The sequence below is a fragment of the Papio anubis genome, chromosome 16 (assembly GCF_008728515.1).
Source record: "Papio anubis isolate 15944 chromosome 16, Panubis1.0, whole genome shotgun sequence".
NCBI classification, from domain to species: domain Eukaryota; kingdom Metazoa; phylum Chordata; class Mammalia; order Primates; family Cercopithecidae; genus Papio; species Papio anubis.
Window position 1 is genome coordinate 74315665 of NC_044991.1, and position 22006 is coordinate 74337670.

General features: G+C 44.7%; 1 protein-coding gene across 3 annotated transcripts in view; it reads left to right on the plus strand.

The window, feature by feature from the left end:
* Positions 1-22006, plus strand: part of EYA2 (EYA transcriptional coactivator and phosphatase 2) — a 297682-nt gene that overhangs the window by 239195 nt on the left and 36481 nt on the right. For all 3 annotated transcript variants that reach the window (XM_003904648.2, XM_021920974.2, XM_009215985.4), the window contains one exon: positions 12811-12900. In XM_003904648.2, coding sequence (XP_003904697.1) covers positions 12811-12900 — 90 coding nt within the window. The remainder of the gene's footprint in view (positions 1-12810; positions 12901-22006) is intronic.

Below are 22006 nucleotides of genomic sequence, written 5' to 3' on the forward strand. Positions count from 1 at the left end.
GGAGAAGCACAAAAAATTATAAATAAATAAATAAGAGCATTTCAGTCAATGATAAATGGTGTTTAAAACTCCAAGAGTAATGGGATGTGGAGGGAGTGGGGAGGAACATCTTAGTTTATTTCATAGGGAATGGTCAGAGAAGACCTTTCTGGCATTGAAAGTTACAAAGGATCCAGCTGTGAAAGAGCCTTGGAAGAGGGGATTTCAGGCTGAGGAACAGCACGTGCAAAGGCCCTGAGGCAGGAGCAAGTTTGGCAGGTTCAAGGCAGAGTGGAAGAGTAGGTGGATACTAGAGCACATGAGGCCTCTGAAAGACGGTGGCTTTACTCAGAGGGCCAGGGGAAGGCAGTGGGTTTTAAACGAAAAGCACAGCTCTGATGGTTATTTTAAAAAGAGCACTCTGGCTGCTGTGTGGACAACAGACATGGGGGACAAGGGAGGCTAGCTGCCTTTATAGTGGCCCAGCACACAGATGGGCTCCTTGCCTTCCTCCTTCACCACCCACCGCTCTCGGTGATGGACTAAAGGTGCCTTGGAAATAAAATAAATGACAACATGCAAATAAAGTGCCGAGCACAGGAGCGGGTGCACAGTAGGCCATCCAACCAGCAAAGCTCTGGTAAGAATTATTATTTTGGGGAACTATCTCTTAATCGCTTTCTCCTTGAAAAACCTGGAAGAAATCAGGCAATTGAGGTATAAGGACCAGGTGAAGTACTAGAGCCCTCAGGTCAGGGAAAGTTATAGGGAGCACAACTGCTCCCCACCAACCCCAGTCACATGCGTGTCCCCCTCCAACCCCCACCATGGATCAGATCAAATGAGGATGGCTAGCATAGGGGTCTGAGTCACTGCCTTAGCTGCCAGTTTTTCCTATAGCAGATTTCAACCTTAAAACAAATCTCTTAAAATGCCCCTTTTATGATCCCGAAATGGAAACCCCAAATAATATAGCTTACCACTCACTACTTTAAAAAAATGAACATAGTATCCTAACTGTAATTGAAAGGAAAGAAAGAAAAGAAGGTTTATTTTCTAAAAACATGTATTTCAGTATGCAAATGTTCAGTCATGACCACAATAGAAGACATGACAAAGGAATCCGATACTTCCACGCACTTCTCATTTAAAAGGTTGCATTTCAGAGAACTAGGAAGATCTAGGGCCATTCTCTACTAGAAGTAAAGGAAAATGGAAAAACAGACATGGGATGGACCATGGGATACAAACAAGTATATTCACTGTTTATCAAAACCATGCAAAGCCCAGACGTAGTAACTCACGCCTGTAATCCCAACACTTTGGGAGGCCAAGGTAGGCAGATCACCTGAAGTCAGGAGTTCAAGACCAGCCTGGCCAACATGGTGAAACCCCATCTCTACTAAAAATGCAAGAATTAGCCAGATGTGGTGTCAGATGCCTGTAATCCCAGCTACTCGGGGGGCTGAGGCAGGAGAATCACTTGAGCCTGGGAGGCAGAGGTTGCAGTGAGCCAGGATTGCGCCATTGCACTCCAACCTGGGCTACAAGAGTGAAATTCCATCTCAAGAAAAAAAAAATCAAAAATACTCTGTGTTTATTTCTATAAAGGAGTTAGATTCTAGACTCTGATAATTAGAAACAAGTTTTTCACAACATGAGTGTTCGTCAGGAGATATAAAAATCACATGGGTTGTGGGACAATTTTTCTTTATGTACAACTTCCTACAGTGCATTATAAGACATTGATATCCTTGGCACCCCCAAATACCACTATCCCTCCCAACTATTACAACAAACAAAATGTTTCCCCCACAAATTTCCAAACCACTGTCTAGGCAGAGGTGCCACACCTGCTGAGAACCACTGCCCTAAAAGCGATTCATGAGATGGTATACTCAAAATAACTGCATTTGGTAGTTTTATAATTGCATACTGTGGTGGGCAAATGCCACCCCAAAGATGTCTACATCCTAGTCCCCAGAACCTGTGGCTGTTAACCTTCTATGGCTAAAGGGACTTTGCAGCTGTGATTATGTGTCCCCGATGTAATCCACAAGGGTTTTTATAAAAGGGAGGGTGGTCAAAGTGGGCGGAAAGAGATGTGAGGCCAGAAGCAAGATGTTGGAGTGACGTGAGGAAGGGGCCACGAGCCCAGGAATGCAGGTAGCCTCTAGCAGCTAAAACAAGCAAGGCAGCAGTCTTCTCTTCTGAAACCCTCAAAGGAATGCAGCCCTGCAGACACCTCCCATCTCTAGAATTATTAGAGAATAAATGTACATTGTTTAAAGCCACTAAGTTTGTGCTAATGTGTTATGGCAGCCACAGGAAACTATATTACATGTGTTTATATTCATGGTGACTTTCCATTTATGGTGACTACACCAGGCTTTCTATTTATGATCATGATAACAAGTTTCTTTCTAAACTAAAATGCACTTAGGTTTTGTTTCTGTTTTTGTCTTTGAGACAGGGTCTCACTCTGTTGCCCAGGCTGGAGTGCAGTAGTGCAATCATAGTCCACCGTCACCTCAATCTCACAGGCTCGAGCAATCCTCCTGCTAGGACTACAGGCACACACCACCACACTCAGCTAATTTTTTAATTTTTTGTAGAGATGAAGTCTTACTATGTTGTCCAGGCTGGGCTTCAGTTCCTGGGCTCAAGTGATCCTCCTGCCTCAGCCTCCCAAAGCACTGGGATTATGAGCGTGAGCCACCACACCCCCAGTGAGGTTTTTTAAAAGGAGGGAGTAGCCAAATTAAATGAAAATATTAAGTTAATAATAACACAGCTACTCTGTATCTTGGCAGAACTTGCAAAGGTGTTCCAAGAATGGCCCTAGTTTGGAAAATAACAGGTTAAACTATCGCATGGGAATTTCTCAGTGGGAGAAGTCTTCTGTTGGAAGATTCTGAATGCTGCTGCTTTTTGTTAGTAATACCTAGGCACTAGGTGTTTTGCAAGACACATCACACGCAAATCCTCAGGAGCCCTGGAAAGGACTCACTGCTTATGTTCAGCTGAAGAAACTGAGGCTCAGGGAGGGTGAACATCTCCTTCAAGGTGATGTACGTGGGGAATGGCAGCCCCAGGATTTGAACCTGGGTCCTGCCAGCTCCATGGGTGATGCTCTCAACCACTTTGCTTCAGGGAGATTCTTGTCCATGGCCACATTCATGGATACCTTGTGAATGATGGAGGCAATTTGTGGTGGCCATTTGGGTGAGTCCTTTGCCCCATTAGGCAATGATTGTATAAGGGAGAGATTACTCTTTCCAGACCAGATAATAACCCAGGCGCTTCCATGGACTTGGCTTCAATCACCTTGGGGTGGGCGCCGCAAGAGGTGCCATCAGAAGAGAAGACAGTCTTTCCAAAGTGCTTCCTGGCAAAACTCGACCATTGCTAAGATGTAAAGAAACACTTGGGCTTGTTCAGCAGGCCTTGTCTACACTAGAAACACCCATTTTTGCTTGGAATTGGCAGATTGCATGCCGAGTTAAGAATCTTTTGATTATAAGCAACAGAAATTCAATGCACATCAGCTTAGGCCAAAAAGGAAAATTTCTTTGTTCATGTCACCAAGATGTCCAAAAGTAGACCTACGCAGGGTGGGATCTGGGTCCCTAAATATTTTCATATGGATCTGTGTGCATTGTCAAGAAGGCTCTGCCTGTAGGGTGACAGAGATGGCTGCCGGCATCCTTGAGCCTAGTTCTAGCAGCTCAGCCACCCTAGGGGAGAAAAGGTGCCTCTCCCAGGAGTCATAGCTGAAGTCCTCAGGCCAGTGTCCATTGGCTCATAATCATCCTTGAATCAATCACTATGATTCTGGCCAGGGATAGGTTATGAGATCACCCTGAAAGACCCATAATGGGTGTTATTTTTACTAAAAATTATTAACTGCTAATTTACAGATATGAACACCTACTCTCAGAGAGATTGGCTATCTCCACATATCATGCTGCCTCCTTTGCTAACCGGCTGTTTTTTAAAAGTATCTAATAAAGACACTGTGTTGCGAATCCCCAGGACCACCTTCGGCCTCGATGATTGACTAGAACTCACAAGGCTCAGAGAAGCTGTTAGGCTTTCAGTTACAGTTTATTACAGTAAAAGGACACAGATTAAAATCAGCATAGGGAAAAGGCACATGGGGTGAAATCCAGGAGAGACCAGGCACAATCTTCCAGGTGACCTCTCCCTGGAGTCCTCTCCCAGGGGAGCACGGACACTCCACCTAATTCTCCCAGCAACCATGTGTGCCAACACATGCCAAGTGATGTCCAACTGGGGAAGTCCACTTAAGCCTTGATGTCCACTTAAGCCTTGAGGGGGTCAGTGACGTAGGCATGCAGCACCTGAGTAACTGACCTCAGCCACTCAGACACCAGCCCCCCAGAGCAAACACAGGCATTCACCATAAACCACATTCTTAACCTAAACTATCTGATCAACTGGAAGTGCTTGGCGTGGCCCAAGGGCTAGGAGCTCATGCACCAGGAACTGGCCAAAGGCCAGACCTGAAGACAGACATTTCTTAAGGAATGTGCAGGGTTTGAGCAACCCAGGCCTGCTGAGTTAACCCTTTCCTGCACAGCCAGCCTCTAAATCTTCATAGCAGACCCCAAATGAAATCAACCAAATGGCTCGTCCCAAGTAAAGACCACCAGATAACGTAGATGTCTGATGCACTTGGAGATTCCACAGAGGGGACAGCACATCCCTTCTGCCCAGTCATGCAGCTGATCCATGGAAGGCAGACGTTTCCTCGGAGCAAAAGAGCCATGACAGGCATGATGGCATAACCAGAGGATTGTGGAGTCTGGAGTCAGATTAGACCTGAGTTCAGTGCCAACACTGACTCTTATAAGCTAAGTGACATTGAACAAGCTACACAGTAGTAATAGTAACAGTAATAGCAATATAAACAGTAGCTGTTATTAAACTAACACTTATTCACACCTTGCTATGTTCCAGGCATGGTTCTAAGCTCTTAAACAGTCATTAACTTAGTGTTTTTAACTTTTTTTACATGGTCACAGTAAGAAATACATTTTACACTATGACCCATCACATACACACACACGCCACAAACATACACACGTACCCCAACTGAAACAGGTGTTCACCATTGCTGTGTATGATAGATTCTGATATTTTGTTGTCTATTCTAGGGATTAACAAACTTTTCCTGTAAAGGGATAATAAGTATTTTAGGGTTTCAGCTAGGTTCGGTGGTGACTACTCAACTATGCCACTGTACCATGAAAACAGCCATAAATGAACATTCAGTGAACAAATGGGCACTGCTGGGTTCCAACAAAACTTTATTTACAAAAACAGACAACAGGCCATAGTTTGCTGACCCCTGGATTCTATCACATTTCTTCCAGTCTTTTTTTTAGTGCTGGTCATTAAACTTTCACTAAAGGGATTATAACCTCACTTTTATAAAAACGTATTTAATCTTTACAACAATCCTATCAGGTACGTAAGCCCATTTTACAGAGAAGAAACTGAGACACACTGAAGTTAAGTAACTTGTAAGAAGTGGAACTGGCCTTAATCACAGGTAATCTGGCTTAGAGCCCACCTTCTTCACCTGTCCAACAAAGCACTCACTAGAGATTGGCCATTATCATTATTATTATTATTATTCAGCCAGAGTTAGGTTATGAAAGAACTCATGTTTGAATTATGAAGGAACTCAAAATCCCACAGTCACATAAACCAGTTTCAGGATGAAATCGGCATGCCTTCCTTTTGTTCAAAGGGTTGTGCAGCTAATTAGTGTGTAAATCTCACGTCTTTGAATTGAACACATTTTAGAGTCATCTATTACAAAAGTGCTGCATGCTTAAAATAGAAAACTTGCCACATCTGTAATCTCAGCACTTTGGGAGGCTGAGGCAGGAGGATCACTTGAGGCCAAGAGTTCAATACCAACCTGGGCAACATAAGGAGACACAGTAATAAGTAATTAATTAAATAATTAATTAATTAGCTAGATGTGGCGGTGCAAGCCTATAATCCTAGCTACTCAGGAGGCTGAGGTGTGAGGATCAAGAAGGTCAAGGCTGCAGTGAGCTGTGGTCACGCCACTGTACTCCAGCCTGGGTGACATAGGTCGACCCTGTAAAAAAAAAAGAGAGAGAGAAAGGAAGGAAAGAAAAGAAAGAAAGAAAGAGAAAACGGAAAATCCAGGAAAAAAATCTTTAATGGATAGAGTTCTGATTCATTAAAACAATTTTTTGGTAAAAATTTGTATTTGTTATTTTGAAATCAGAACAGTCGCCTCCTAATCTATGCAGACTCAGAAGTAGACTTCCGATATGGCATGAATTGGAGAGCTGATAAATTTGAGGATGGTGGAGACACTTGATAGAAAACAACTGTTTAGTCTTAATTAACTATGAATAACTTCGGCATTCACATTTTGAAACTTCCGAGAACTAGCATGCCATTCTCCTCATTCATGTTTGCTTTACATCAGATTAATTTTATTTTAAGAAAGATTTTTTTATATTCTTAGCCTCTCCCTTTCATCCAAGAAATACAACCTTACGTCCCAAAATAGTGACCCACAAGGCAGATCTTTGGGCCGCCTACATGGTCCCACCATCCTCCTCTAATTAAGAGAACTTTGCCTGTAATTGCAGCGCTTTGGGAGGCTGAGGCAAGAGGATCATTTGAACCAAGGAGTTTGAGATTACCCTGGACCACATAGCAAGACCCTGTCTCTACACAAAATAAAATAGAAGCCAGGTGTGCTAGCACACGTCTCTAGTCCTAGCTACTTGGGAAGCTGAGGCAGGAGGACTGTTTGAGTCCAGGAGTTCAAGGCTGCAGTGAGCTATGATCACACCACTGCACTCCAGCCTGGGTGACAGGGGAGACCCTGTCTCAAACAAAAAAAAAAAAAAAAAAAAAAAGAACTTCATCAAGAATGCATAACAATTATGTTACTGAGCTGCCATCCAGGTCCGTAGCCTCTCTCCTAAAGGGCAGTTCCAACTTGAAGCTTCCTCACCAGCCTCCCAAACAAGTGTGCAGAACCCACCACACCCTCATAAAAACTGAATCCGGAGAAATCTGTAGAGCATTAGGGCACACTAAGAAAATCTACAGCGTCTTTGTCTGATCTGTACCTTCACTGCAAGAGAACCACCCACAAATTCTCTAGTCAAACAAAGATGACATTCCATCCACCCCCACCCCTTAGTCCCCAGCATGGTCCTTCCCGGGATGAGTTATACACTGAAGCCTGTTTTGGAAAAACTACCAATTCTCCGTTCATTCTGGTTTAAATTGATTTTTTTTAAAGTAATCCACTTATGCTGTTGCTTGTTTAGGAAATTAACCACTGTTTTGTTTTGTTTTTTAATCCAAAGAGTATGTCATGCTTCAGAAAATGGGTTTCACGTGAGTGGCATGTTAAAAGCTTTTGTATCAACTGATTTGGGATGTTCCTGCTGGGTTTGCAGAAACCGATTCTTTGCTTAAAGGCTCAAGGAAGGGGACTGGGGGATTTTGACAACAACTGATGCTTGTGGAGTGCCTGCTGCAGCCCAGGCCCTGGGCAAGGTGCTTCCACACATGCTATCTGATTTAATCCTCACTCCAGTGTTAGGTAGTAGCGGCATCAGGCTGGACTTGAAGGGGTCAGTGGCCCGAAAGAGCATGGTGTGAAAGCTGTCATATGTTAGGCTTTATTTGACTGCGAGAAGTTCTGGGTCAGACGGAGGGTTCCCTCCAATCTGTCCTCTATGACTAAAGTCAAGACCCCAGAATGGAATACTGACGGTGTATAGTAGGGCTGCATTCAGCAAGACAGTCCAGGATGAAACTGATGGCTTCTGTCTTGTCCTCACTCCAGATGTATTTCACATAAATTAATACTGAGTCCACACCAAATTTTTTTTTCTTTTAGTTTCTTGGTCTCTGCAACCCTGGAAAAACATTTCCTACTTGGATAAAGTGTTCTGACCCAGGACAACACTGTGTTACTTAACTTCTGAGTTAGCCATGCTTTTCTGAGGCTATTCCAGACTTTTTTGCCTCTGTGCAACTAGTTTTTATCGTGTTTTTTGAAAAGAGGTACCACCTACATAGCTTAAAACAATCTTAGGAAAATCTGAAATAATAAGAATGCTCTAAGAGTAGGTGGGTATTCTAAAGGCTCGTCATATAAACATTTGGGTGTCTTCAATTTTTAGAAAGATGTTTAATTATATAATAAATATTTGAATCCCTTCTCTTTTAAAAAAATTCTAGAAGGCTGGGCATGGTGGCTCATGCCTATAATTGTAGCACTTTGGGAGGCCGAGGTGGGTGGATTGCTTGAGCTCAGGAGTTCGAGACAAGCCTGGGCAACATGGTGAAACCCCTGTCTCTACAAAAACATACAAAAAATTAGCCAGGCATGGTGGCGCACACCTATAGTCCCAATTACTTGGGGGCTGAGGCAGGAGGATCACTTGAACCTGAGAGGTCGAGGCTGCAGTGAGCCAAGATTGTGCCACTCTACCCTGGATGACAAAGTGAGACCCTATCTCAAAAAAAAAAAAAAAAAAAAATCAAAAATCTAGAATATTCTAGAGAACACTAAAGTTCACTTTGACCATCACTTTTAATTCCTGTTGCCTCCTCTCTGCCTTCTAGAAGTAACTGCCTTTCTTTTTGTGTATAGCCTTTCAGATATGTATAAATATATAAGCGCACATGGAAAATATAGTAACATTTTATGTGTCTCTAATAAGTGGTGATAACATACAGTACATAGTACATACTGCAATCAGAAAACTTTTTTCACTCCAATATATTTTTTGATGTGTCCCTGTTAATACATGGAGATCTGGTTCATTTCCTTCCATTGAAATTTCATTTCCCATTGTATGAATAGACCACATTTCATTTTTCAAGTCTCCTTTGAAGTGATAGCTAAGTTATTCCCAGTCTTTTGCTATTTACTAACAATTCTGTAATGAACATCTTTGATATGTCCCCTTGCTCATGTGTATGAGATTTTCTGTAGGATAGATAATGAAAAGTGAATTTACTGAGTATGTTGCCTAATCCAAGAAATATATGCCTATAGTTTAATATTCATAGTTCTACAAAGGAATATATGTGGAAAACAGCAGTCCTCAGTGACTGCCCACCACCCTTTTTTCCTGCCCAGGGGCAACAACTTTCAACTCTTGCTGCTGCCTTTAAAAATGTAACCTCCAAATTATTATTGTTATTTTTTCTGATACGGAGTTTCGCTATTGTTACCCAGGCTGGAGTGCAATAGCGCAATCTTGGCTCACCGCAACCTCCACCTCCTGGGTTCAAGCAATTCTCCTGCCTCAGCCTCCCGAATAGCTGGGATTACAAGCATGCACCACCACACCTGGCAGATTTTTGTACTTTTAGTGGAGACAGGGTTTCTCCATGTTGGTCAGGCTGGTCTCGAACTCCTGACCTCAAGTGATCTACCCACCTTGGCCTCCCAAAGTGCTGGATTACAGGCGTGAGCCACTGCGCCCAGCCTCACCCCCAAATTTCTAAGTAACATCCTTAGGTGCTACTTCTTGATTCTTTTTTTTTCCCCCATTGTAGGCATGATCTCTGGCTTCCCAAAATATACTAATTGAGCTCTCTTTTCTCACCCTTGACCCCATCACACACATGCAAACTTTCTCTTCATGTCTTCCCAGTATCAATCAGTCATACCTTGAGCTTTATTAATATGCGGTATTTGCCTTCTTACAACTATATAAATACTTTTCACAGAAAAGTCATTTGGTATACAATAATTACTTTTCCTTCTCTGTGTGCTGGCCTGGGAGGTGACATCTTTCAGAATAAATCCTTTCAGCAAACAAGTCTGGGTGGCAGCTCCTTCTTGCTTCTTGTCCAGTACATGGAGGGTTGGTAATCAGTGATTAGGTGCACGAATTGCTCTGTCAAAGAGGAGTGTGTGATTGTGCAGAGGTGAAATGCTTTGGATATGAGTAATGCAAAACCTTTTCCCAGGTCACACACTGATTCCCTCCTAGGCCCTGAAAAGTTTGTTTTCCTCATTTTCTCTTCATTTTTCACTGAGTACCCTGCCCCGTCGAGTTCCAGCCAGGACCAAGAGTGCTAAGCTTTGGCTCTCGGGGCCTTGATGAAGTGTTTTGCCTAATGGCTGTGTTCCTGGGCCTGATTCTTCACAGTTGTGTGTGTGAAGCTGAGATCACCAGCTGCATTTTTTTCTTTCTCTTTTTCAAGGGTCAAGAAGGGTTTATGTCCTTAATTATTTATTTTTATAATAGAAATAATACAGCCTCCGGTGAAAAATTTAAACAGGAAAAGGACTGTATGGAGCGAGGGGACAAGGCCCCTGTCTCTCCTCTCCCAACTCAGCCCCTTTGAGTTCTCAGAAACAGTGTTGTTTCAGAACCAGATTATCTACGTTCCAATCTCAGCATTTGTTAGCTTGTATGGCCTTGAACAAGTTGCCTAACCTTTGTGTGCCTCCGTTTTCTCATCTATAAAATGGGTGTTTTCGTCCATTTAGTGTTGCTATAATAGAATACCTGAGGTTGCATAATTTATAAAGAAAAGGGGTTTATTTGACTTACGATTCTGGGGGTTGGCAAGTTAAAGATTGGGCAGCTGTACCTGGTGAGGGTCTCAAGCTGCTTCCACTCATGGTGCAAAGTGGAAGGGGAGTCAACATGTGCAGAGATCACATGGGGAGACAGGAAGTCAACTCTTTTAACAACTCACACTCTTGGAAACTAATCCATTCCTGAGAGAGTGAGAATTCACTGACTCTCATGGGAAGGCATTAATCTATTCATGACCCAAACACCTCCTACTAGGCCTTACCTCCCGACACTGCCACCTTGGAGATCAAATTTCAACACGAGTTGTGGCAGGGACAAACCACATCCAAACCATAGCAATGGAAAAATAATAGTGTTCACCTTGCAGAGTTTTGTGGGGATTAAATGAGTTAATACTTATAAAGTGGCACAGAGAAAGCACTTCATAGATATTAGCCAGGAATATTATTAACAGTGTGTTTTATATCCTTCTAGACTAGTGGTTCTTAACCTTAACTGCATATTGAAATCACCTGTGGCGCTTTAAATTTCTTGGTGCCTAGACCCTGCTCTCAGCAATTCTGATTTTATTGGTCTGGAGAGCAGCCTAGGCATCAGGATTTTTAAAGGCTTCTCAGAGCATTACAATATGCATCCAGGGTTGGAAACCATTGTGCTGCATATTTTCCATGTGTATCAGTTAGGATAAGCAAGAGTAGGCTGCAGTAACAAACATCCCCAAAATCTCATCTACTTCACATTTATGATACATATCCATTGTGGTCAGCTGTATCTCTGATCCACATCATCTTTATTCTGGAACCGAGGCCAACAGAATATGTGTGGGCGTTGGTGAACATAGCTGCCTTCCAGGCTAACAGAATAAATATCTAGAATATTTACAGCCTTGTGAAGTGAGAAAAGAGAGTGCATGGGGAAGTGTGTACTGGCTCCTAAAACTTCTAAAAACTTCTGACCAAAAGTGAAACGTAACTTTTGCCCACATATCACTGGCCACAGCAAGTTGCATGGTCCAGTTTCTAAGTAACATGCATATGTGCTCCTTCTGGTAGCCCATAAAAGAAGTATGTTCTTTCAGTTTTAGGTATGATCTCTTGCCTCCCAAAATACAAGAATTGAGCTCTCTTTTCTCACCCTTGACCCCATCACACATAGGCAAACATTCTCTTCATGTCCTCCCAATATTAATCAATCATAACCTGAATTGAACAGGGTGAATATGTGTCAGGGCCTGGATAGTAAATGTTTTAGGCTTTGTAGGACACACAGTCTGCTCACCTCTGACTTTGTAGTACAAGAGGAACTTTAGACAATACACTGATTTTTTTTTTCATGTAAAAACCATTCTTAGCTCTTTAGTCACACAAAAACAAGCAGCAGGCCAGGTTTGGCGAAGGGGCTGCAGTTTGCCAACCCCTGCTACATATCATCCTTTTGCAGGGAGAAGCACCTCAGGGAGGGACCCCCAGTATGGGTGAACAGCAGTGCAGTCTATCACACTATGTATACAGAAAGGAGGCACTTTCATTGCACAGTTGTGCAAATTCATATGTTGTACTGTGTTGCAGCTTGCTTTCGTTACTTAGTACTGTATCTCTTGATGACAGTTTCATATCAGTAACTCCACAATGACTTCATTTGTATAATGGCTGCCTAGTTTTCCTGCCTATGAATGTACCATAGTGCCTTTGTGTTTGTGTGTTTTTATCATTAACCCTCTATTGTTGGATAACAGGGATTTTTTTAAATATCAAGAGGAGTAAGGCAGTGTGCATAGAGAGACTGTTGGAAAGAGAGACTCAACATCTCAACTCTCCCAGTAGTTTATACTGAAATCTTCCAGACCTCCCTGATAACAAAAATGTGTTGGAGGGAACCCCTGAAAGCATGCATTTTCCAGGAGGCCCTTTTTTATTACAGCCATGTCATATCTGTGATAAGTGTCCTTGCAACACTGAACACTGTTGCAATCCCAGGGTCATTTTCCAGGAGATTTAGATACTGGAGAGGGTAAAAAGAAATGGCGAAAAACTAGAAGTGAGATCCTGGAAGCTGTATGACATTATTATCACACCAGCCCCACACAGAGACACATTTTAGGCCACGCATGAGCCAAGCAGATGAGGTAAAACCAAAACTGCTTTTCAGCAGTGGGATGGGACCAAAAGAGTGGCTGAGATTCCTCAGGCTCCCCTCGCATGTGATTTTCCCCTTCTCTACCTCACAGGACACCACGACGTCCGTGCGCATCGGCCTCATGATGGAAGAGATGATCTTCAACCTTGCAGATACACATCTGTTCTTCAATGACCTGGAGGTTTGTGGTTGCTGATTTCATTTAATATTTGCCATGTTTAATCACCTGCATCTAGTTTATGGGAAGAAGGATGCTGCCTTTCCTTTCTTTTTTTTTTTTTTTTCTTTTTCATTTAGAAGCTTGAAACTTTTGCTAACAACCCCCAAAAAGGCCCGAATCTGTGGCCGGTGATGGTTTATTGGAAACACACTTAGCTCAATTATCTCCCTAGCTTTCCTGTGCAGTTAACGGGCTCTTCTCTGTTCCAGCGATGATGTCCACTGGCAGTTTTACTAATCCAATAAAGGCTATATAGTTTCTTCCTCCTGAAATTTGCTATTTAATAAGTTTATTAAGGCAAATTAGTACAGATCCTCCCGGGTCAGTAATAATTAGCAGTGGCCCAGGATGGAAGCTTTTAAAAACAATTTACATTCCCCTGAATGCATGTTTTACAAAGAGAAAGAATGAGAGTAAGCAGAGGGAATATGCTTATTTAAAGTATCTGCTCCTGAGCCCGTAAGCAAGATCCAAGGGAGGTAGGGAAAAAAGAGGGAGAGTAGCTTCAAAAATAAATTGAATTTATTTGTTTATACCCAGCCTACGTCAGAAAGGATTTCGAATGGGAAACATATTTAAAATAGAACTAGTAACACAAAGGCAAAGGGAAGCAAAGCTATGTCATGAATAAGGGTAAGACGTTGCACAAAAAAAATCCAGGCTCAGGCTAAGTATTGCGATCAAGTTCAGAATGTATCACTTCCTGGTAGCCAGAGTAAAGAGGGGAATACAATGAGTTACTTCCCTCTAATGAAAGAGCAAGCAACTTTCTCCAATGTGAAGGAAGGGTTTGGGCTGATAAAAGGATCAGTATGGGAATCTTCTGGCTTTGTAAATTATGTTCACCTTATTGGTTCAACAGATTGAAAAATAAAGGCAACCTAAAATGAAACTGTATACAAAAGAAAAATTCTGTATCTCTTAGTAGGGATATTTTTTCCTGGAATCTGGAATATCCCTGGGGACTAAACTGTGAAGTAGAAATATAAAGGTTACGGATTTCAAATCCATCCTGGCTAGCCCAAGGCACCACTAATATTTATCATTAGGAAAGCATACAGATTTTTCTTTCTAGTCTGCAGGCTAGAGTTCCAGAGAGAGGAATCCTTGCTGAAATAATCAAAGTTGTGTTTTATCCAATCTACGTAAGCCTCTTGGGCCTCAGTCTTCACATCTATAAAATGGAATTGGTATTCTCTGCCCAACATCTGTTTTAAAGAGCAGAACTAGGTAGAAACTTGAGGAAGAAAGAGAGCTTTGGAGCAACGGAGAATAAATACCATTGGCTTCAAGGCCTGGAACTGTCTGTTTATTCAGAAGCAAAGTGCAGACTCGCTTCATGATGACGTCTATGGCTTGAAGGACACAAAAGAGAGAGAAAAAAAAAAAAAAAACCATGGCCGTTGAATTCAGTGAGTACTTATGGAGCCTAATGCAGTAAAGACTCAGCCGATTGCAAAGATCAAAACCCAACTTGCTTTAACCGAAAGTGGAAATTATTGGCCCTTGTAGTTGAAAAGTCCAGTGATTTCATTCTTGCTTATCGCCCCCACTTCTGTGAGAACAGCGACCACCCTGTCTGATTGACCCTGAATCCCCGGGGCCAGGCAGTAAACAACCAAGCAAATCCATAAACAAGACCATTTATGATAATAAAAAGGATACGAAGAAAATAAAATAATCAGATGTGAGAGCAAAGTGACATGGGATGGAGGAGGATGCGGGGGGGCAGCATTCTTGAGGGGGCCAGTCCAGGGAAGGCCTCTTAAGGCAGTAACACTTGAGATAAAAGATGACAAGCAGCCAGCCAGATGGAGATCAGCGGCAGGGGGCCGGGCACAGCAAGTGCAAAGGTCCTGAGTGAGAACCAGCATGAAGCCCCCGGGATCAGAGAGAAGGCGTGGGGGCCGTAGTGCAGGAGTAAAGGTATGGGGGTGGCCAGGGTAGATGAGCCTGGGGCAGGAGATATCACAGCAATCAAAGCTCTTTCTAAGTGCCATGGACATCCCTGGGGCAAGCTGGTGTTCAGCAGGAAAAGCCACATGGTCTGGGTTATGTGTGAAAAAGACCTCTCTGGCTGCTGCATGGAGAATGGGCAGTCAGAGGGGAAATGTAGGCTGGGCATGGCGGCTCACACCTGTAATCTCAGCATTTTGGGAGGCCAAGGAGGGCGGATCACTTGAGGTCAGGAGTCTGAGACCAGCCTGGCCAACATGATGAAACCTCGTCTCTACTAAAAATACAGAAATGTTAGCCAGGCGTGGTGGCGGGCACCTGTAATCCCAGCTACTCAGGAGGCTGAGGCAGGAGAATCACTAAAACCCAGGAGGCAGAGGTTGCAGTGAGCCACGATCATGCCACTGCACTCCAGCCTGGGTGACAGAGTGAAACTCTATCTTAAAAAAAAAAAAAAGAGAGAAGAAAAAAAATGGTGGAGGCAGGGAGACCAGCCAAGAGGCTACTGCAATAGTCCAAGCAGGAGAAGAAAATGGATTGGATCCACGTGGTAGGAAGACGTGGAATTGAGGATGAGGTGAAGCCAACAGGACTTGCTAATAGACTGGATGTAGAGGTTGGGGGAGAGAGAGGTGGCAGTGACTCTTGGGCTTGATCTGACAGGGACGTGTTGTCCTTCACTGAGATGTGGGCAGAACAGAGGAGGTGTTGGGTACGCAGTGGAGGATCCCATCCCCCTGTCTGGGGTACATGGGGTTTGAGATGTCTGAGACACCCTGGAGAAGATGCCAGATCGGCCGGCAGATGTATGAGGTTGAACCTCCACTGCAGTCACATCATCAGGCATGGAATAGGTGCTTTGTGGATCTTGGTTGAACCTGCGGCTCAGAGCCAGGTATTTTGCGGGATTTGTGTGTATTTCAGGCTGATGTCTTCAGAGTCTTGCCCCACTCTGCCGTTTCTCTCTGGCCCCCGAAGTCGAAGTTGCACCTCTGGAGGGAGGATCTTAATTACCAGCTGGAGCTACTTAGGGAAGCCAGTTTGTGTTTATTTTCCAAATTTATTTCAAAAATGTCCCCAGTGCCAGAAGCCCCCAGGGCCCCTCAGCAGAATTGAAACCATGTTCTACGATGATGAAGTTAAAATTCACACAAGTGAAAACATACTGTTTGTTGGTGCAAAGCAGTCTCTGTCAAAATCTAAAGCACTGCCTTCTGCAGCTGCCCAGGGAAGCCGTGTGGACCAGGCAGAGGCATGCTCAAGGCCCGGCAGAGCCAGAAGCCTTTGTTCTCTGAGCCTGTAGGGAGTTCCTTCCCGCGGCCAGCAGCTCTTTACGAAGAGCTTACCATTTGCCAGGCCCTAATGGAAGTGCTGTGGATTCAGCAGCAAACCAAACACAGCAAGATGCGTGCCCACAAGGCATGGACCTTCCAGTTCAGGAGGCGGACTGTAAACAATGGAATGCAAAGTATAATGTCAGAGCAAAGTGTTCTGAAGAGACACCAAGAGAGTCAGGGAGGAGGCTGTCACCAGGGCTTTTGTTCTGTGGTTTTTGACTTTTTTTTTTTTTTTGAGACAGTCTCACTCTTGAGACTTTTGCCCAGGCTGGAGGTGCAGTGGTGCAATCTTGTCTTACTGCAACCTCTGCTTCCTGGGTTCAAGCGATTCTCCTGCCTCAGCCTCCCAAGTAGTTGAGATTACAGGCACATGCCACCACGTCCAGCTAACTTTTGTATTTTTAGTAGAGACAGGGCTTCACCTTGTTGGGCAGGGTGGTCTCGAACTCCTGACCTCAAGTGATCTGCCCTCCTCAACCTCCCAAAGTGCTAGGATTTCAGGTGTGAGCCACCGCACCCAGGCTCCTCTGACTTTTGAGCAAAGACCTGAAGGAGGTGGAGGAGGAGGCCATGCCGACATCTGGGTGAAGAGTGTTCCAGATAGAGAGAAGCACTGTGCAAAGGCCAAGGCATGATTAGAGTCGGTGGGCTCCAGAAACTGGGAGGAAACCAGCAAGACAGAAGCAGAGGGAACAGAAAGAATTGCGGTGGGCAATGAGGGTGACGCCTTTGGGCCATTGTAAAGCTTTGGGTAACAGCCAAGGGCGATAGAAGTCATTGGAGGGTTTGGAACAACATGATGTGACTTTGGTTCAGAAGCTGCCTCTGGCTGCCTGGTGGAGAACAGACTCCAGGGGACAGGGATTGAAGCAGGTATCTGCATTAAATCAGCAACTTCCAGACTCCCAGGGGAAAGAATCTGTGGGGTTTAAAGAATGGTCCAGGATTGGCCTGGTGCAGTGGCTCACACCTGTAATCCTAACACTTTGGGAGGTCGAGGCAGGTGGATCACTTGAGGTCAGGTGGATCACTTGAGGTCAGGAGTTTGAGACCAGACTGGCCAACATGGTGAAACCCCGTCTTTACTAAAAATACAAAACTTAGCCAGGTGTGGTAGTAGGCGCCTGTAATCCTAGCTACCCAAGAGGCTGTGTCAGGAGAATCACTGGAACCCAGGAAGTGGAGGCTGCGGTGAACAGAGATCGCCGCACTGCACTCCAGCCTGGGCGACAGAGCGAGACTCTGTCTCAAAAAAAAAAAAAGAATGGTCCGGGACACAGAAGGTGCCACATGTAGCTGTATCTTAGGATATTCTGCATGCATGTCCCAAGTTGAGGACAAAAAAGCCTTCTAATCAGTTCCATCTGCCGTTGAGTCCTGGCTCCACCATCTCCTAACCTGGGCAAGTCTCTCCATCCCTGAGCCTCAGTTTGCTCATCTATTAAATGGGTGGAAGCAAAGCCCCCACCATATATGGTTATAAGGATGGAGCTATGTGAAAGCAGTTAGCACAGAGCCTGGCTTACCTGCCCAGTATGTGGGCCTTTCCACCAGGGGCTACCTGTGTCCCTGGGGACATGCAAGGGGGGTTCTGTGGTACCAGGGCAAATTGTTGAATTGCCACATATTTATTTTACTTGAATTAGAAAACTATAACTAGCTTGCCGACCCCTGATTTTACAATCATTTTATAAAAGTATAGGCAACATGGAAATATGACAAAGATGATGACAGTCATGAGCAGACCAGGCCTGGGTCCCAGCCAACTGCTTCAGCTTGGGCATAAATACCGACAGCTCCCTCCCCTGCTCCCTGCCGCCTTGCCTTTGTGCAAGAGCTGCTGATTTTGCAGCTTTTATTTTGCAGGGCAGGTGAACCCTCCTCTGAAATGTCACCTGGGTAAGGGTGGAAGTTCAGTTAAAATTCAAGCACCTGCTCAAGATCTGTCAAAACTGTCCTCTAGCCCCACTCTACTGCGCTCACTCTGAAAGCCGTTCGTGGGAAGCCCCCAAGCCCCACTTCCCAGGGATGTGCCACTGCGGAGTCAGAGCTGGACCTAGGTCTGTGGCCTCTGTCCCAGCCAAGCGGGGACCCCTTAGGTTTTGACTTCTGGGCTCGGATGTAGCCAGGAGGAGATACTGTTCAGCCCTGCCCTGTGAGAAGAAGAGAATGGGGAGGCCTGGCAGCTGACACTGTGCTACTGCACTCTAGCCCAGGCGATAGAGGGAGACTCCATCTCCAAAAAAAAAAAACAAAACAAAACAAAAAAAACAACAAGTATTATTTATGTTTTGAGATGTCACAACTTTAATTTAAAATACATTTAAAACCTAGATTCATGTTGAATGGCTGAAATTTTATAGGCAGTGTGATTAAAGATGATTCCAAATTTCAGCAAGGGGACATTTAGTTCAGGCATGAAAAAGAAGTTAACAAGCAAAGGTAACTATAAACAACAAAGGCACCATACATAGATATAAAGCCAGAAGAAAAGCCTATCTAAAGTAGACAGAGAAGGTAGGCTGACTCTGCGGTTACAGATTCTCATTATCAGCTCATCACACCACGGAAACTCTCTGGCAATTTGCTATCCACATCCGTGGCGTTTGGTAGCCCTGAAGATTGTAACAACCCCCATCCTCTTGGTTAAAATGGCAGGTGTGCTGACAAGAACTGTCTTGGGTACCCCCTGCCTGCTGGGCATCACATTCTTCTTGGTATATTTTAAAAGAACACAAGTTTGGGCCAGGCACGATGGCTCATGCCTGTAATCCCAGCACTTTGGGAGGCTAAGACAGTGAATCATTTGTAGTCAGGAGTTCAAGACCAGCCTCGCCAACATGACAAAACCCCATCTCTACTAAAAATACAAAAAAAAAAAAAAATCAGCTGAGCAGGGTGACGTGCACCTGTAATCTCAGTTACTTGGGAGGCTGAGGCAGCAGAATTGCTTGAAACCAGGAGGCAGAGGTTGCAGTGAGCCAAGATCATACCACTGCAGTCCAGACTGGGCAACAGAGTGAGACTCCATCTCAAAATACATACATACATACATACACACAGACATACACACACACACACACACACACACACACACACACACACACACACAAGATATGCAGGCAAGATGCAGCGGGACTGAGGAGGGGGTCCTTCCTTGCTCTCCCTTGCCTTAGCAGGCAATCTGCCAGTGTCAGCGTGTCCTCTGGAAGCCAGGAGGTGTGCCTGGGTGAGGTGCTATCCCTGAAGAAGATGTCCAGGGGCTGGCATGGTGAGGGCAGTAGTAAGAGGGAGGCAGACAGTTTGGCCCCAGGAGGAGGTGGCTGGGGGAGGAAGCCCAGAGGGTAGAATTAATGCATCTGGCCAGGAAGTCAATGGTCGCACAGCAGCGGCTGACGTTGGTGGCACCTAGCGTCATCCTGCCTTGCCTGAGTTTCTGCTGCATTCTCTGGTCCTGGCCCCGTCTGCTTCTCTTCACTCCCCTTGCCATTACCTCTGTGGTCCAAGTCACCATCATCTTTCTCCTGGACGCCGTCACAGCCTTCTCACTGTCTCCCTGCTGTCTATGAATTAGGATACAAGCTCATCAAAATAACGAGGCTTAAATAAAACATAAATCTGTTTCTCTCTCATGAGAAAATCTGAAATGTGAACAATCTAGGGCCAGAAAGGCAGCTCTTCCATGCCTGAAGCCCAGGCACAGCGGCTTCCTTCCCCCCCATCCCCCAAAGACAGGGTCTTACTCTGTCACCTCTGTCACTCAAGCTGGAGTGCAATGGCATGATCATGGCTCACTGCAGCCTCGACCTTCCGGGCTCAAGCCATCCTCCCACCTCAGCCTCCTAAGTAGCTGGGACTATAGGCAGGCGTCACCATGCTCTGCTAATATTTTTATTTTCTGTAGAAATGGAGTCTCCTATGTTACCCAGGCTGGTCTCAAACTCATAGTCTCAAGGAATCCTCCTGCCTTGAGCTCCCAAAGTGCTGGGATTACAAGCATGAGCCACCGATTCCAGGCACATTCCAGGCAGCAGGGGAAAGAAGGAGGCAGAGACAGAGAAGGGCACCACCCAGCGGTTGCACTTATGTCTTCTGCTCACACCCCATTGGCCTTAACGGAGTCACTTGGCCACACCTTCCTGCAAGGGAACCTGGGAAATGTAGTCTTTATTCTGGGCAGTCACGTGCCAATAAAAACTGCTACTATAGATAAAGAGGGGAAGTGAAGTGGGTATTGAGGGTCAGCTGGCAGTCTCAGCCTGACACCTCTCCTCAGTTCTCATCACAGTAGCCAGAAGGGTGAAAAGGAAAGCTGAACACGTCACCCTCTGCTTAAAGCTCTTCAGTAGGCTGGGCACAGTGGTTCACGCCTGTAATCCCAGCACTTTGGAAGGTTGAAGCGGGTGTATCTCTTGAGGTCAGGAGTTCGAGACCAGCCTGGCCAACATGGCAAAACCCTGTCTCTACTAAAAATACAAAAACTAGCAGGGCATGGTGGCAGGCAGCTGTAATCCCAGCTACTCGGGAAGCTAAGGCAGGAGAATCTCTTGAAACCAGGAGGCAGAGGTTGCAATGAGGCAAGATTACGCCTCTGCACTCCAGCCTGGGCAACAGAGCGAGACTCCATCTCAAAAAAAAAAAAAAAAAAAAAAGCTCTTCAGTGAACTTTAATGGACTGGCACCACCTGCTTCTCCAGACTTTTTCTCCTACTCTTGTCATCATTTACTCCACTCCAGATCCAATGGGCTTTTTTTAATTCCTTGAACATCCATGCTCCCCACTACCTTAAGATTCTGCCCACTCCATGCCCTCTGTCTGGAACACACTTCCCCAGCATTCTCTCCTCCTCTTGTTCTCAAGGTCCAAGGCCTAACCAGTTCCTATGCACCTCTTAAATCTCTGAACCAGTGCCACGTCCTTAGGGAAGTCTTACCTGATCCCCCTCAAAAGGTTAGATTCTGCCATCATATGCTCCCAGGATGCCTCATGCTTATACAGTACATTTTGCACTCTTTGTAACCATTTCATTAATTATTTGAAGTAATTGATGTGAATTCTGTGTTCCCCACCAGCTGTGTGTTCCAGGAGGGCAGAGAACATGTCCACTGTGTTCACTGCTATAACTGGCACATAGTAGGTGATCAGTAAATCGTTGATTCTTGACTGTTGATGATCTTGCCCTATGACCCCATCCATGGTAACAACTGCCTTCTGGAATTTCTAACTTTCAGGAAACTGACTTTGTTTATGTGCCTTTGACTTTATTAGAAATTAAGTAGGTTAACGTGGTCCACACAAAACAGGATGTATTTCTCTTATCTGTAGAACTCTAGAGGTTAGCAGTCCAGGGACCTCTTCTGATGAAGAACTCAGATTCCTGCCAGCTTGCACCTTCACCAACCCTCAAGTGTCTTGCCCTCATGATCCAAGATAGTGACATTTCAGTTCCAGGTATCAGAATGGAGGAAGGGACAAAGAGGAACTGTCTTTTCCCTTTCAGACAGCACGTGGAGGTTCTCAAAGACTTTCCCAGAAGCACCACACAATACTTGCATTTACATCCCACTGGCCAGCAAGGGAGGCTGGGAATTGTAGTCTTCATTCTAGGCAGTCATGCCTTACTAAAAATTCCATCACTTTGGAAGTAGGAAGAACAGGTACTGGATGAAAAACTAGCAATCTGCCACAGCACTTAATTCTCAACTCCTATCTTACAGACCTCAATTTCCATTTACTACATTTTCTTCTCCTCAAATCCTGGTCTCTGGTTCTG